Here is a 16674-nt window from a genome sequence, read left to right on the forward strand (position 1 = left end):
AGTGACAGTTTCATTTAACACAGGAAAAGCACATGATCGTGCTAAATTTACGGGGAGGAGAAGAGAGTGAAGAGCAGAGGTGGAAAAATTACCCCAAAATTACTTGGGTAAAAGTGCAGCTGTTTTGCAGAGGGAATGTACTTAGGTACAAGTTAACGATGTTCCATTGGAAAACTACATGAGTAAAAGTACACATAGGCACGTGACACATGTACACATCACATTTAGATTGTACTCAAGTATCCAGAATGTAAGCAGCTGCACTTTAACTCAAGTAACTTTTGGGGTATTTTTTCCACCTCTGGAAATGAGGAGTTTGTTCCCATGGGATACAGACCTCCAACCTCTGGTCCCTGACTGGAATTGGAACTTTGGTTCAGCTTTTCCTTTCATGAGAAAGGAGCAGATCAGCAAAATCCAAATACCACTTGCTCACACTTAGCCCAGCTGTCCCTCACTACGTCCTTCTCATGACCAAGGTGTGTTTGGGTTAAATCTGAACGACACTGAAATCTCATGTGCCAGATCACAAGGCTACTCACATTTGGCTTGGACTCTCCTGTGTGTACATGAACTAACAGTAGGGCAACCATATCTTCCTGTTCCAAATACGGGACAGGGAGATATGGTGGGGAGAGGCGGCTCCTCCAAGCCCCGGGGAGCCCAATGAAGCAGCAGCTGCCAGCACTTCCTGGGAGCTCTGGAAAGCAGCAGCTGCCCACATTCCCTCAGCTTCCCTGAGGCTGAGGGTGGGGGCAAATATGGGACTATGAGTCCCTTTAAAAAAAACAAAAGTTGGGATGCCTTTTTGGTGTCCCAAGTACGGGACTATCCCGCCCAATACGGGACGGATGGTCACCTTCACTAACAGAACGACAATGAAGGTCACTTTAACTCTGAATGGCTGTGTCTACACGTGCCCCAAACTTCAAAATGGCCATGCAAATGGCCATTTCGAAGTTTACTAATGAAGCGCTGAAATGCATATTCAGCGCTTCATTAGCATGCGGGCGGCAGCCGCGCTTCGAAATTGACGCTCCTTGCCGCTGTACGGCGCGTCCAGACAGGGCTCCTTTTCGAAAGGACGCTGCCTACTTCGAAGTCCCCTTATTCCCATGAGCTCTTATCCCCTTATTCCCATTTACTAGTGTAAATTGCCATAGCTCCACTGAAGTCAGAGGAGAGATGATGTTAGCTGATGCTCTTTTCCAGTGTAGCCTTCCCATGAGCTGATGGGAATAAGGGGACTTCGAAGTAGGCGGGGTCCTTTTGAAAAGGAGCCCCATCTGGATGCGCCGTGCGGCGGCAAGCCGCGTCAATTTCGAAGCGCCGCTGCCACCCGCATGCTAATGAAGCGCTGAATATGCATTTCAGCGCTTCATTAGTCAACTTCGAAATGGCCATTTGCGTGGCCATTTCGAAGTTTGGGGCGCGTGTAGACACGGCCACTAAGAACAGATAAGAGTTGAACCAGACAAGAATGATAATAAGGGTCATTATACCTGTTCTGCAGATGGAATACTAGGAAACAGAAAAATTAAATTATTTGTCCAAGGCCATACATAAACTCTGTGGTAGAAGTGACAAAGATGTCTTGTGGCCAAGAGTCTTAGCCATTTAAGCAAGAGGATCTTTCCTCTCTGCATGACATCACTCTTGGCTAACCAATCATTTCCAGCAGGACTCAGGAGTTCATCAAGTTGACAGAGATAGAAAGCAGATCACAAGGTGGAATGTGCACACTGTGGTTGGAGTAACTAAACAGATGAGAAAGCTGAAGAATCCCAAATGCTCCTAACATTTCACTTCCAACTGTGCCTGTTGTTTTAGACTGTTGGAGAACCTGGAAACCTCCCTAACATAATGAGGGAATTTTTAATTTCAAATAGGCAACTAAACCTGAAGCCCTCCCCAGTTCAGCAAACACTTGCTCACTTTTGGGACATTTTTTTTTTTTCTGAAGAGCCTCATGGTGAATGGTAATCTCCATCACTAAGAGACTTTTCAACACTTGGATGTTCATCACTGTGCACTCTGGCAGCAGCCAGTGTTGTACACTCTGAATTGATTTTATTTAGTTGTCTGGTTTTAGATTTCCATTAAGACAGAAAAATGAGAAATGCCAGACAAATAATCATTCCAGTGCAATATACTGTCTCTGACAACTGTAAATACCAGATGTTCCAGAAAGGTGTAAAACTCTCTATAAAATATGTGTGGAATAACACTCCACAGAGGAGGATACTTCAAGATATTGCAAAGTGGTAAGGTTTTATTGCAAATTAATCAAGACAGCGTACGACGAGAGAACGTACATTTTGGTATTTTTACAGAATAAAGCAAAATATAAGGTTCTTTTTCGATTACTTGCATAAGTATACAACATTTATTTTCATTTTAAAAATTGGATAAGAATCCTCCCTCCTTGATTAGGAAGTTACATGCCATGTTTTATCTCAGAGGATATTTTTATAGTGGCATAGGTCATCCTTGGACACATCCGTTAATATAGGATAATTGGCAACTCGTGGCTTATTACTTAAGAGAAGTGACCCTAGAGTCCTGAGAATCTTACAAATGTAAAACTTCAAAAGGCTGTTGGTAAACTATACCCCACATCTGCAACCAGCACATGACAGGGTAATCAAAACATTTAAAGCCTTTGCTCTCAGTGGTTGATATATCTCTAATTACTAACACACAGAGGCTACATCTACACTAGATGCATCTGTCTACAGAAGGTGCTGTTGAAAGCAGTGTTCTGACAAAACTTCTGTCAACAGATTGCATCTATGTGTAAAAGCACATCAACCTTTTGACCCACTCTGTCAACAAAAGGGCCCCAGGAACATCTATACAGCTTTTTTGTCAACAGTTTCTGTCAACAAAACACATTTTGTATGTAGATGTTCTATGATTTTTGTTGACAAAGCCTCAGTTTTGCCTACAAAACTCTCTAGTGTAGACATCCAGTGATAGGTAGTCCTTAAGAAGGAATCACGTCGTTTTATGATGTGAACAGGCTGCTGCTACTAGCTGGAATAAAGGGAGAACCATGATAATGCAAGCAATCTTTGCTGTGTTTTTTGTTTTGTTCTTTTCTTTTTGAATCTAACTACACAGAACTCTATTCTCCCAGGCTATGTCTATAGGCAGACTATTTCAGGATACCTTGGTATCAGGTCTTTGAAACACACCCGTTAATTCAAAATGTTTTTCAAATTAATGGGCACTCTATTTCAGCATCTCTGTACTCCTTATTGCAAGAGGAGCAGGGGATGCTTCAAAATAGCCCAGTATTTTGACAGTTGGCACTGTTTAGACAGTGCAAAATGCCAAAATAGCCCATTTTGAAATAAACTTGAAATAAGAGACACAATTTGCACAGTGTAAATTGTGTATCATATTTTGAGTTTAGGGTGCCATGTAGATGTAGCCCCAGATAGGGAATCTGTGCTGTACCTTTTCTGTGGATTGATTAGCTGGTGTATGCAGGGAAGATTATCTTCAGCAGATTATGTAAATGCTGATGATGGTTTGGTTGTGCACAAAGAGTTTGCAGAAGGAAAGGCAGTTCACAGATCTACATTACAAAGTGAAAAGTCAGTAGCAAGGCTACACTGGAAAAGAGCATCAGCTAACATCATCTCTCCTCTGACTTCAGTGGAGCTATGGCAATTTACACTAGCGATCTGCTTCATTGTGCTTGGGAGCCTTGTCAATGGGGAAATTCAGACTTCTACTGCTGCCGTCAATTTATTCAGCCTTCATTGTATATCATTATTTAAGTGAACTTCCCTCAGTGTAGTTACGTTACAAGATGAAATGGCAGAACTCTCAGTTAAACTGCATGCATGATCAGAATGGTGATGCCACAAAAAAAAGCACCTCCTTATTTGACAGATTTTCTGTCTATGTGTATTTTATCCATATGCGCTTGTTCTCTACCTTTTGTTCCTATTAGTATTTGCTGAGCTCAGACAGAATGATCTAGTCAGGGGCCAAAAACTTTTCTGAGGCAGAGTGCCAAAATTTGACCTTTTGACCTCTATGTACAGGCAAAGTGCCAGTGATACTTTTAAAAGTGACTAATAGTCCTAATTACAACAGCTTCATTAATAAATAAATAAAGTGCAGAGCTTGACTGTTTTGGCTTGTACACCTCCGTCCAGATGGGTTTTTTAAATATGTAAAGAAGTCCGGGATTTTAATACAGGTTGAACCTCTCTTATCCTGGATTCTGTGGTCTGGCTGAATCAGGGAGCTCCAGACACAGTGGTTGCTAGGCGATGGAGGATCAGCAGGTCTGGCAGCCAGGCCTAGTGACTGGGAGCAGAGCTGCCACCGGCACTGGATAGGAAGCCCCAGTGGGCTGGGGTGTGGAGCTACTGCTGGCCACAGGCTGGGAGCCACTCTGGATAGTTGCATGGGGGGAGGAGGGGTGGGGCTTAGCTCCCACCTGAGAGCCAAAGAAAATCAACTTGCGTGCTGCTCTTGGCAAGTGTGCCAGAGGTCGCTGACCCCGATCTAGATTCTCTGTCTGGCACTTCACCAACAGAATTATTTCATTTCAGCTGTACAGGCTTTGCTCTGAGGCATGCAATTCAATGGAACTACTGTGCTGACAAAAAGAACACAGCTTGACTGTCAGATCCCAGGATTTGCAGAGTGGTCAGAGAGACCACCCTTTTAATTAGAAACCACACTCCTGACTGTTTAGTGTGTAAAATAATGATCACCTCAGAAAAAGGTACAATGACAATTACACAAACTATCCAACCAGCAAAAGACAGCTGTGGTCAGATTATGATTTATTACACCTCCATAATCAATAACACAAATGGCTGGATGCTCTGATTCTTATTTTATGTTCACTGATTAGTACAAAAGTTTAACTTCAGACTGTACACGTTCCAACAGGCCTAATCTACTTTAGAAGATACCAAGCTAGGATTACTGCAGCTCATAACCTTAGGAACTGGTTCTAAAACACAACTATTAGTCTCTGTAATGTACTCTATCACTGAAAGCAGCCCTTTCCCCCCTCTACAGCCACATAACATATTGATTGGCCCATAGATGAGGACCTCTCCTCCAGGGCAAAGGCCTGAGCATGCCCCAGTGACAACTATCCCAGACACCATGCTTGGCAGTCTATTCATACAGATTTGTTCATTGCTGGATGGCATATCAGATCAGCACACATATGATAATACAAAATTTTGAGGAGTAAATGGACTTCAAAGTTGCCCAGGCACTTCGAAGTACCGGCGGGTGAGCCGTGGCTTGATGCGAGCTGGCACTTCGAAGTTTAACACTTCAAAGTTGCTTCTGGGGAGGGCGTGGGGGGGTGGGAATTTGCTTAATGAAGTGCTACGTATGCAGCGCAGCACTTCATTAATACACTCCCAACACTCTACTTACCATCCTCCTTTCCAAGTAGGAAGGTAGTGTAGACAAGCCCAGAGTGTTTTGAAAACAATGGATAAATCTCACTGTAACAATCAATGAAATGGGCAATCTGATGTATTAGAGGATCTTACCAGTACAGTCGATGAATCACTTGGATGCTCTGTAGAGAGCGGCACAGCAGAAGTTTCACAAGGGGGCTTTCAAGACTCCACTCAAACTTCATTATCTTAACAAATATAGAAGGGACATTCAGTCACATACTGCTTCTGTGGTATTCCCTTTAAAATCTCTCTCAAGGGCATTTTGTTTTACTGATTTATGCATTTATATTAAATGTGATAACCCAACAGGTGCAGAATATCTCCCCAAATGCAATGGGCAAAGCGAATCAGGACTTTCAGCGTGAATCATTTTTTGTGAGGCGAGTACAGGTGCAGAGTCTAGGTTCACTCTGATCCTGTAGTATGTGCACGAAGACACGCTGGCTTCACTGAATGCAAATGCCTAATGATTCCCTGCAATTAAAATAAATGTGTTTTTAAAAAAATCTGCAAAATTATAGCAACTAAAGGCCCAAACAAAGATTAGAGCCCTATTGCCCTAGGTTCTGTTCAGAAAAACTGTAACAGACATTCTTTGACACAAATAGCATAAATTCTACACAGAGAAACTGGAGAGACATGCCAGCATTACACAGCAAATTAGTGATACAGCTGAGAATAGCATCTAGACGTCCCAGGTCAAGTCCAGTGACAAAGCATCTAGACCACCCTTCCCCTTTGTTGTCACAGTTGCAAAATAGGGTACTTTGGGACTAATAATTATTGCAGTCCTCTAGGAACTTAATTATAAAAGATATATGATTGAAAGTAGTTCCTTCTGGGGTTTCCTTCCTGACTGCACTCCCACAAGCATCCTGGCCCCCCAGCATAATCTGAAGGATTCGAATGCCATAGAAGCTATGAGAGAGGCATTTATGAATGACTGTACAGAGGAGGACAATGTTTTGGGCCATCGTCTCTTCCTGGATACCAACAAAACACCCACTAAGATATGGTTGTTAATCCTTCATCAAAACATTGGAACAGTCTGTTCTATAGCTTATAAAGTGTTTTGGGATCATCTATGGGGAAAGAAAATGTATATAATGAAAGATTATTCAGTACTCAAATTGCTCTCTCTATTCAGTCCACATTGGCAGCACCTTTGCATCTGGGTATTTTGCATGGACATCGAAAAGTAAATAACTCATTGTGATGCCAAACACTACTTTTCTTGCAGAGAAGCCATACCACTCCCAGTCTGATTTGATGGTGTGTGCTATTGCGCACAACCCCTTTTCCTTTTTCCCCCAGATGGGGTGTGTGTGTGTCTGTGTGTATTTTTTTTCCCAGAGGCAAGGCCTCTTTGCAGGACACACAAAAATCCAATCAGCAATGCCTAAAAGCAAACCACATTCTCTTCAGGAGAGCACAATCTTTAACTCAAGCATAGCATCAGCTGATCTGACTTTCTGGCTTATTCTTCCACTAATGTATCAATCACACTGAAGGAATTAGAAGTATTTAATGAAGTCATTGATCTGGCTAGTGCACTTCCTTGGCTATCCATTTTTTCGTTACCTGAACGAGCTGTGGGAGATATTCTAACAATTCATCATTGGACAGATTTTCCATTTGTTGGATGGCAGTTCTACGAATGTCTTGATCTGGAAAACTAGTGCAAAACAAATAGAGGTCATTAGGCATTATTGAGCTGCTGATGATACAGTACAGTTCTCATGACTCTCAGCAATACAAAATGCTTAAGAAATGTGAGAGGAAGATCAATCTATTTTATAGTAGTGGGAATCAAAATCCTAGAGCTGATAAGTTAATTGCACAGATTGTTATGATATCTTACATTGAAAAAACATTTCACTGATCTCCATGTACCTTTTTTCACTCAAGTTAAAATGAGCAATTCATTTCCTTTAGTTATATACTAGGGTATGAAGCAAATTATGAGCTTTCCATAGCTCTTTTTCAGAACTGGCTAACACTCTGAAATTCCATTGTATGGGAAATCCAAAATTTCAAAATTTATTTTTGTGCTGAAATGAAATTAAAATACAAACATTAAAAAATTTTCATTTGATTTTTTTAAAATAACTGTGCTGATTCATGTGGATTTATATTTTATATATTATAATTTTTTTTATAATGCAATACAGAATGAAGAAATAGTCATATCAAAAGGAAAAATCAAAATGCTTTTTTCAATTTTTTTTCAAAAATGAAATTTTGTGGAAATTGACACTTTCTCTTGGAAAGTTTAGATTTTGATGAGACATTATTTTCCAATGGGAAAAAAAAAGTTCCACTGGAAAATTTTCAACAAAGAGTATACAGCTGGTCAAATGGTCTTCATGACCAAATGTTCTGGTGAAATATGACTTTTTGACCAAAGCCAGAAATTTTAGCAGAAAATTTTCCAGTTTTTCATTAAAAAACAAATTGAAAAATATAGTCAAAGAATTCAGCTTTTATTTTGAAAAACCAAAAATATTCTAACAGGGAATTTAAAAAAAAATAAAGTTATTTGAAATAACCTTGCAAATTATAGTTGTTCTTTTTGATAGCAACAGCAGATAGGAATGAGGGGATTTTGAAGTTCCCAGGGTACTTTCAAAAAGGACCCCAGTCTGGACAAGCCACGGCAATTTCGAAGTGCTGTGGCTGCCCGCATGCTAATGAGGCATTGAATATGTATTTCAGCGCTTCATTAGCAATCTTCGAAATGGCCATTTGTATGGCCATTTTAAAGTTTTGGGCTAGTGTAGACATGGCCAGAGTGTCTACACACAAAATGTGCTTTGTCGACATTTTGTCGACAAAACACAGCACATCCGCTAGCAGCGTTATGTAGTAGGCATCCTTCGATCCTGAGGGATCATGGGTTTGCGCCCCAGTTGGACTGATTCGAGCAGCGTCTTCTGTGGCTGTGCAATCCAGTCCGGGAGTGGCAGTCCTTTCCGCACTGTGAGCAGCAGTAGGCAGATGTCGCTCTGGTATCATGGGCACGGACCTTCCTGAGGGCTCTCCTGTCTTCTGCTTCCGTCACCAAGGTAGTTTCATACATAGCAAGAGCTTCCTTCACTCCCTGTTTCCAGGCATGCCTGCCTGAGGCAAGCGAATGACGGGTATTCACACTGAGAGAGAGAACTCTGAGGTCATGCTTGCATGTGTCCTTGCAGGGCAATTTAGGTCGCCCTTTCAGCCTCTTTCCAGACGCCAGTTCACCGAAGAGGAGGTCCTTTGGTATTCAGCCATCCGTCATGAGTGAGACATGGCCCAGCCAGCACATACGCCTCTGTTTGAGAAGGGTGAACATGGAGGCGGTGCCTGCCCTCTCAAGCACTGCACTATCGGGGACCTTGTCCTGCCATGAGATACCGAGTATGCGCCTAAGGTAGCACATGTGGAATGTGTTGAGCCTCTGCTCTTGTTTTGAGCGCAAAGTCCATGTTTCACTGGTGTACAGCAGCGTGCTCAAAACACAGGCTGTGTAGACCTGCGTCTTGGTGTGTACAGTGAGCTTATTGTTAGCCCATACTCTCTTCGTCAGCCTGGAGAACATTGTGGCAGCTTTTCCAATGCACTTTTTGATCTCATTATAAAGTGAAAAGTCGCTAACAAGGCTACACTGGAAAAGAGCATCAGCTAATATCATCTCTCCTCTGACTTCAGTGGAGCTATGGCAATTTACACTAGTGATCTGCTTCATTGTGCTTGGGAGCCTTGTCAATGGAGAAATTCAGACTTCTACTGCTGCCGTCAATTTATTCAGCCTTCATTGTATATCATTATTTAAGTGAACTTCCCTCAGTGTAGTTACGTTACAAGATGAAATGGCAGAACTCTCAGTTAAACTGCATGCATGATCAGAATGGTGATGCCACAAAAAAAGCACCTCCTTATTTGACAGATTTTCTGTCTATGTGTATTTTATCCATATGTGCTTGTTCTCTACCTTTTGTTCCTATTAGTATTTGCTGAGCTCAGACAGAATGATCTAGTCAGGGGCCAAAAACTTTTCTGAGGCAGAGTGCCAAAATTTGACCTTTTGACCTCTATGTACAGGCAAAGTGCCAGTGATACTTTTAAAAGTGACTAATAGTCCTAATTACAACAGCTTCATTAATAAATAAATAAAGTGCAGAGCTTGACTGTTTTGGCTGTACACCTCCGTCCAGATGGGTTTTTTAAATATGTAAAGAAGTCCGGGATTTTAATACAGGTTGAACCTCTCTTATCCTGGATTCTGTGGTCTGGCTGAATCAGGGAGCTCCAGACACAGTGGTTGCTAGGCGATGGAGGATCAGCAGGTCTGGCAGCCAGGCCTAGTGACTGGGAGCAGAGCTGCCACCGGCACTGGATAGGAAGCCCCAGTGGGCTGGGGTGTGGAGCTACTGCTGGCCACAGGCTGGGAGCCACTCTGGATAGTTGCATGGGAGGAGGAGGGGTGGGGCTTAGCTCCCGCCTGACAGCCAAAGAAAATCAACTTGCGTGCTGCTCTTGGCAAGTGTTCCAGAGGTCACTGACCCCGACCTAGATTCTCTGTCTGGCACATCACCAACAGAATTATTTCATTTCAGTTGTACAAGTTGCCCGAGATCGTCGAGCCTAGGTACATGAATTCATGGACAACTTCCAGTTCGTAGTCTAGCACGTTGATAGATGGATTGTTACCCATGTTTTGGCCCATCATCTGGGTCTTCTTTAAGCTGATTGTGAGGCCAAATTCCATACATGCATCCGCAAAGCGAGTTATGAGTGACTGCAGTTCCTGCTGAGTGTGAGCAGCAATAGCTGCATCGTCAGCAAAAAGGAACTCCTTTAGACACTTCGTAAGCACCCTGGTCTTCTCTCTAAGCCTCGACAGTTTGAAGAGGTTGCTGTCCATTCTCGTGTGGAGAGACATGCCCTCTGTAGCAGTTCCAAAGGCATATTTGAGCAAAACTGCAAAGAAGATGCCGAACAGTGTTGGATCCAGCACACACCCCTGCTTCACTCCGCTGAGAATCTCAAAGGGTTCGGATGTGAATCCGTCATATACGATGGTCCCCTTCATGCCTTCATGGAAGGCCCTAATAATGCTGAGCAGCATTGGGGGACAGCCGATCTTAGCCAGAATCATGAACAGACCTTTTCTGCTGATGAGGTCAAATGCCTTGGTCAGGTCGATGAAGGCAATATACAGAGGTTTGTTCTGCTCCCTGCACTTTTCTTGTAGTTGCCTAACAGAGAAAACCATGTCTATGGTGGACCGTTCAGCTTTGAACCCACACTGAGACTCAGGGTAGACTCTCTCCACAAGAACATTGAGCCTCTTCAGAACAATACGTGCAAATAGCTTCCCCGTGGTACTGAGAAGGGAGATGCCGTGATAGTTGTTACAATCGCTTTTGTCACCCTTGTTCTTGTAGACAGTAACGACGTTAGCATCCCTCATATCTTGCGGTATGCTGCCTTCTCTCCAGCATTGGCAAAGTATTCCATGCAGCTCTGAAACTAGGGTACCGTTGGCGCATTTGAGGATTTCTGAGGGAATACCATCTTTCCCTGGGGCTTTTCCAGAAGAGAGTGCTTTTAGCGCGTCGCTGAGTTCCTCCAAGGTGGGCTCAGCATCGAGTTCAGTCATGGTGGGCAGAGGCTCGATGGCATTCAGGGCTGTCTCTGTAACTACGGTCTCTCTGGCGTACAACTGTGAGTAGTGTTGCACCCAGCGTTCCATCTGCTTGGTTCTGTCTTTCAAGACCTCGCCTGTGGTTATACCCTATTCAGGTGTAACACCTCTTTGGACAGTGGTCTGTTGACAAAACAGCCATGTAGATGCTCTGGGGCCCCATTTTCAACAGACAGGGCTTCCAGTTCACCAGGTAGCCCTATTTCCAGAGCTTCCTGGTCAGCCGTTCTGTTGAGAGAGGGCTGGGCAGTCTGGTTGCTCTCTGTTGACCGTGTGGATTTCTCTTTCCATCTGCTTTTATGTGTAGATGTAATCTGTCGACAGAAGATTTACCAGGAAATCCCTTCTGAAATTGACTTCTGTTAACAGAGGTGTCTTGTGTAGACATAACCTTAATGTACAATGTAAAGTTCTTTGGGGAATGAGGCATTTTCTTCAGGCTGAGCAGCCAGTAATGTTTGTGGGGAGAATTTTGGTCAAATGATTAGGTTCTTGGTGTTACTGTGTGCATTGCTTTCTTTTTTTCTGTAATATGAGAAGTTGCATATGTGGTTGGTGGTTGGATGGTACGTCTTATAAATCTGTGGTTATTTAGGATACCTAACTTGTATGCATCAGCTACAGGAAAAATATAGTGGTAGCATGTGGTTTGTAAGTGTAAGTTTTTCTGATGAACTTGCATGAATGGTTTGCAGAAGAACAGGGATGGTGTTAAAGCTATCCAAGGTGACTTAACTCTGTGTTTCCATACTTTCAAATACTTGGACTTTTTTATGTGAAATACACTTAAAATGTCCTGGGCCTTGTAACTACAATGTTCTGTTTAAATTAGAGGAACAGCAGGCCCCGGATCTCGAGGACAGACCAGGCACGGGGTGGGGGTGCTTTCTGTTGCCCCGGAGTGGGTCTTGAGACCCCTCTCCAGTGTCCTGTGAAGGGCTGGGGGGTGTTTTCAGCAGCCTGCAACACATTTTTACAGTTCAGAGCATGGCTACTGTGGTGTGGTGACATGGAAGCACGTTGACAAAAGGGGCCATGGAGCATTTACACAGGTGTTTTCTCGACAGAACACTGAATGGGGAGAGGTATAATGCTGCTGGTGGATGTGTTGGGTTTTGTCAGAAACTACCTGACAGTGCATTTTGAGTGTAGATGCTTTGCTTTTTTCCAACAAAAGCCCAGTTTTGCCAGAAAAAGCCTCCTGTGCAGACATAGACTGGAAGTTTAAAGGCATTTGGTGTGTCACATCCCCCGGATTCTACCCCTATTTCAGAACCTAAGTCAGCAATGGACAATCTAGACTAATGAGTGGGCTGCGTGACTGCTCCTCCATCATCTCAATGGGCTGTGAGACTGTTGTAACCATGATGATCTTCCAGGATAGTTTTGCTAACTGCGCTTACATACCCAAAATTTGTGGGGTGTGCTGATTAAATAATAGTGCTTTAATTGGATACAGAGGGAATGCATGGCTTTTACAGTCAATGTTGTGTGCAGTCAGCACCTGCCTTACTTCATGTCCCCTTGCTTTACGTGCTTGTCATCTTAGTAACACCAGTACAAAACAAAAATGATCTGAACAGAAACCAATGCAATCTGGCAACCCTGTGCATGAGCAACAGTTAAAAAAACTAAATGTCTTGTGAGCCACGCGTAGAGCTCTGATGGGCCACAGGTTGACCTTGGGCTGCAGGATGCTCACTACTAACTCAAGTGCTTCAGGCTCCTTTGAAAAAAAATCTCAAAAAAGTCTTGTCCAGTTGGTGTTCTAGATATAAAAAGGATTGACTAGGCTGGGAGACTGAGCTGTTGTCTAATTCAATGAGAGTCCTTTTTGGGTTAGTCCAGGTGCATATGGGCAGAGGATAATGGTAGGAAGCACAGATATATTTTGTACTGCAGATCAACCAAGGACTTCCCTCTTCCAAGGTCAAGCAGGACATTCAGTACATTTGAAAATAAACAAAAACAAAATATGGAAGACACAACAAAATAGAAGCAATGGTCACTGGGAGCATAATAAAGTTTCCATAACCGAAAGAGGCTGAATAACTTGTATAGGCATTTTTCTGCAGAAGTGTACAGGTACCTTGGAATACTTTTATACACCATCACATTTGAAAAACCAAAAAACTCTGAAAACCCTACACTTTTGGTAATCAAATTGCTATGTGTGTTTAAAGAATTTTAAGAAATGGAATGACTATATTTGGGACCTGTCAGAAATTCCTGGCATCTGCGCGGCAGCGATATCCCATTTGTAGCACATCCATTCCAAACTCCTTTTTAATGAGGCCACTGTACTAAGTTTTCTAATATTTTGTTTCTCTTGATGGTGCATACAGGATGATGTTTTAATATAGTCTGTAACTGTGTAATTCTGACTGTGCCCTATTGAGGTGGGACAGAGGGAGGGGGTGTTTTATGAATAAATGATCATTTTTGTCCCAAACTGATCTGTTTTACAAGAGTTTATTATTTTTCAATTTCAGGCAACATACTCTGAATTTGAAGCTGCTATTCCAATTTTTTACATAGTTATTTAGAGTGAAATATGTTTGAGTGAAGGCCACAAATTTAAAAAAGCAAAAGCTCCAATCCCCTTATTATCCTATCATCAAACTATACAGTTACTCCAAAGTGTTGTGAGCCAAACTTGTGCATATAATGAGGGGTTTAGAAGTTCCCTTTCCACACTTTCCTGGTTCAACAGGTTACTGGAGAATGAAATATGTTCTGTACAGGCACCTCAGTGAAGTAGAAGGCCTTATTACTCAGTTACCACTTGTCCTCAGGAGTACTCAATTCCTGAATAAGTGAAATGTTATGATGACAAAATGTTTTGTTTTCCCCCAGCTGACGAAGAACAAGAAGCGTCCTTATCTGAACAAGTTTCAGAAAATCCAGCTACTAATGCTTTGTTTCCTTAATGCTAATTTGCTAAGACCTGTAGTGTGAAATGTGTCTATGTTTGTAAATTACTTTAAGGAGATATGTTTCATGGATGGTGTGCATACCACACTGAAAGGTGTGCATACCACAGTAAATATCTAGAAGTCAGCTTGCTTCAGCAAACACGGCCTCTGTATTGCTCTGTTACTGAACAGTTTCCTTCAGCTTGTAAATACAAAGGCCAATTGGAGGCCAAGCGGAACCTTTCCAAGGGAATGAGTAATAGACCAATCTCGTTAACCTCCTGACAACATATTCAATCCAAACAGCAACAATCATCCCTAGAATCTGAGGGCTGTTTGTGGTCATAGATAGAGAATTTAGTAGTGCTGATTCTTTTTCTGTTGATCTGTATTTCATGATTATTTTGATTAGCATAAACATTGAACATCCTTAGAAACATTAGCACCAGCATGAAAAACTCAATGGGTATGGTTACACTGAGGTCTTCCAGGCATAAGAGGCTGTAGACAAAGGGAGGGTTTCAAGGGCAGATCAACGTTTACACAGCTTTTTTTAATGTCGGCGGCAGCATCTGCCAGTGAGCGAATATGCAAATAAGTGGCCATCAGCCATTTGCTTACTGCTGCTGACAGTTTGGGTCAGTGTAACCACAGCCAATCAGTATAATGCAAAGCTTATATTGCATTATTTAGTTCTACTTCTTACCAAGTACTATGATTTGAGTCAGAAGCCCTATCAGAATCAGAAACCTGTCCTGTGCATTGCTAGAACCTGCAGTTTTTCCTGTCCACACAAACCATTGAGGTGAAGAGGGGTCCTTTAGTGAGGACTTGTTAACATGGTGAATTACTGCATGGTGAGCTGGTACAGTTCAGATTCACAGTCTGGTTTACTGAGCAAAAACTTGTCATGCAGATAAACCCCAAATCATCTACTGAAACTTAAAGAATTAAGTCAGGATTGATTTCAGTCAGCTCTAAGTTATTTCTCATCCTCCAATCACCTTGACAACCTTATTTGTATGATTAACTCCTTCCTCCTTCTTTTGGTCTATTTCTTCATTATCTTTTCATGTAGCACAGACTTTATGGCCAGGGTTCTGCCTTTCCATACATTAGTAACAAGAGTGAATATAGGCAGTGCTAGTGGTAAAACATAATACACAAATCAAATCTATCAAAACAAAAAGCAGTCAAGTAGCACTTTAAAGACTAGCAAAATAATTTATTAGGTGAGCTTTTGTGGGACAGACCCACTTCTTCAGACCATAGCCAGACCAGAACAGACTCAATATTTAAGGCACAGAGAATCAAAAACAGTAATCAAGGAGGACAAATCAGAAAAAAATTATCAAGGTGAGCAAATCAGAGAGTGTGGGGCGGGGGGAAGGTCAAGAATTAGATTAAGCCAAGTATGCAGATGAGCCCCTATAGTGACTCAGAAAATTCCCATCCCGGTTCAAACCAGTCCTCAACAACATTTTGCAGGTTAGGGGATTCCCAACAATCTTTCACTGATACCTCGAACCATTACTTACAGCCGTGGTTCCCACCCTCCTGTTTTCATTGTTCCATTTAACTTGCATTCCTGCTGTCTCTCAGTGAAGCTTGAAGATGTTTTCCAGGTGGCTGAACCACCATCCTTTGTTTGGAATTGAGGAACTCAAGTAACCTTTTCCCTAGTGCACCCCTCAAACCATTTGCGGACCCCCACCAAAGCCAATTTTAGCTGCTATGTACATTTCATTAAATGAAAAAGGAAACTATAACATAGATTTTTGGAAGGGCAGATCACTCTTTTGATCTGCTTTTGTGTGCGGACGTGCTCTTTTGAAAGAAGTTCCTTTGGAGGAGATCTTCCAGAAGGACTTCTGTTGAAAGATTGCTGTAGTGTAGATGTAGCTGATGTGCATAGGAAACATAGTTTGCTAAGGAGGTTCACAGATATTTACTGATGGTTTTGACTTGGATGGTGGGAGTTACAGTCAAGACACTAGGGCTACATCTAGACTGGAGCAATCTGTCAACAGAACTCTCTTTTGGAAGATATCTTCCACCAAAACACCTGTTAACAGAGTACGGCCAGACAGCTAAGTGGACCAAAAAAACCAATCTGCTCTGCTGACAGGGAGTGGCCAGACTGCCTGGATGGTCTCTCAAAAGAACAGCCCCCCTTGAACACCATCAGACAGGGTCACGTGCCTGGCAATCCCTTCCAGGAGCCCCGATGAGAGGCACCTTTAAAAGGTTCCCCCAGATGCCTATTCTCTGCCCATGCTGAGGGGTGCCTACTTCCAAGAGCAACACCTAGTAGGCATCCTTCAGTCTGCATAGACTATGGATCGCGCCCTTTAAAGTTTCAATTGAGGACTTCATTTACAGTGTCTATTGTGACTATAAAGACCCACACGAGAGTGACAGTCCTTGCTGCATCTCTTGCAGATGTAGTGGGTGTCTGGCAAGTCCTTATTGTGCTTTCTGTGTGCTCGCTTCTCCTCTGCTAGCTGTCTGATGTTCAACTCGCCCTTCTGAAGGCCCTTGTGTAACCCCTGCCTCCATCTGCTGCGGTCGTTTGCTAGATCTTCCCAGTTGTCCAGCTCGATGTCTACCTCTCTGAGGT

General features: G+C 42.6%; 1 protein-coding gene across 1 annotated transcript in view; it reads right to left on the reverse strand.

Moving 5' to 3' along the window:
• Positions 1–16674, reverse strand: part of PIK3C2G (phosphatidylinositol-4-phosphate 3-kinase catalytic subunit type 2 gamma) — a 344110-nt gene that overhangs the window by 175828 nt on the left and 151608 nt on the right. Inside the window, exons 16-17 of the mRNA XM_074983736.1 lie at positions 7035–7128; positions 5544–5638 (exon numbers count right to left, since the gene is read on the reverse strand). Coding sequence (XP_074839837.1) covers positions 5544–5638; positions 7035–7128 — 189 coding nt within the window. The remainder of the gene's footprint in view (positions 1–5543; positions 5639–7034; positions 7129–16674) is intronic.

This window comes from Carettochelys insculpta, chromosome 1 (genome assembly GCF_033958435.1).
Source record: "Carettochelys insculpta isolate YL-2023 chromosome 1, ASM3395843v1, whole genome shotgun sequence".
NCBI lineage: Eukaryota > Metazoa > Chordata > Testudines > Carettochelyidae > Carettochelys > Carettochelys insculpta.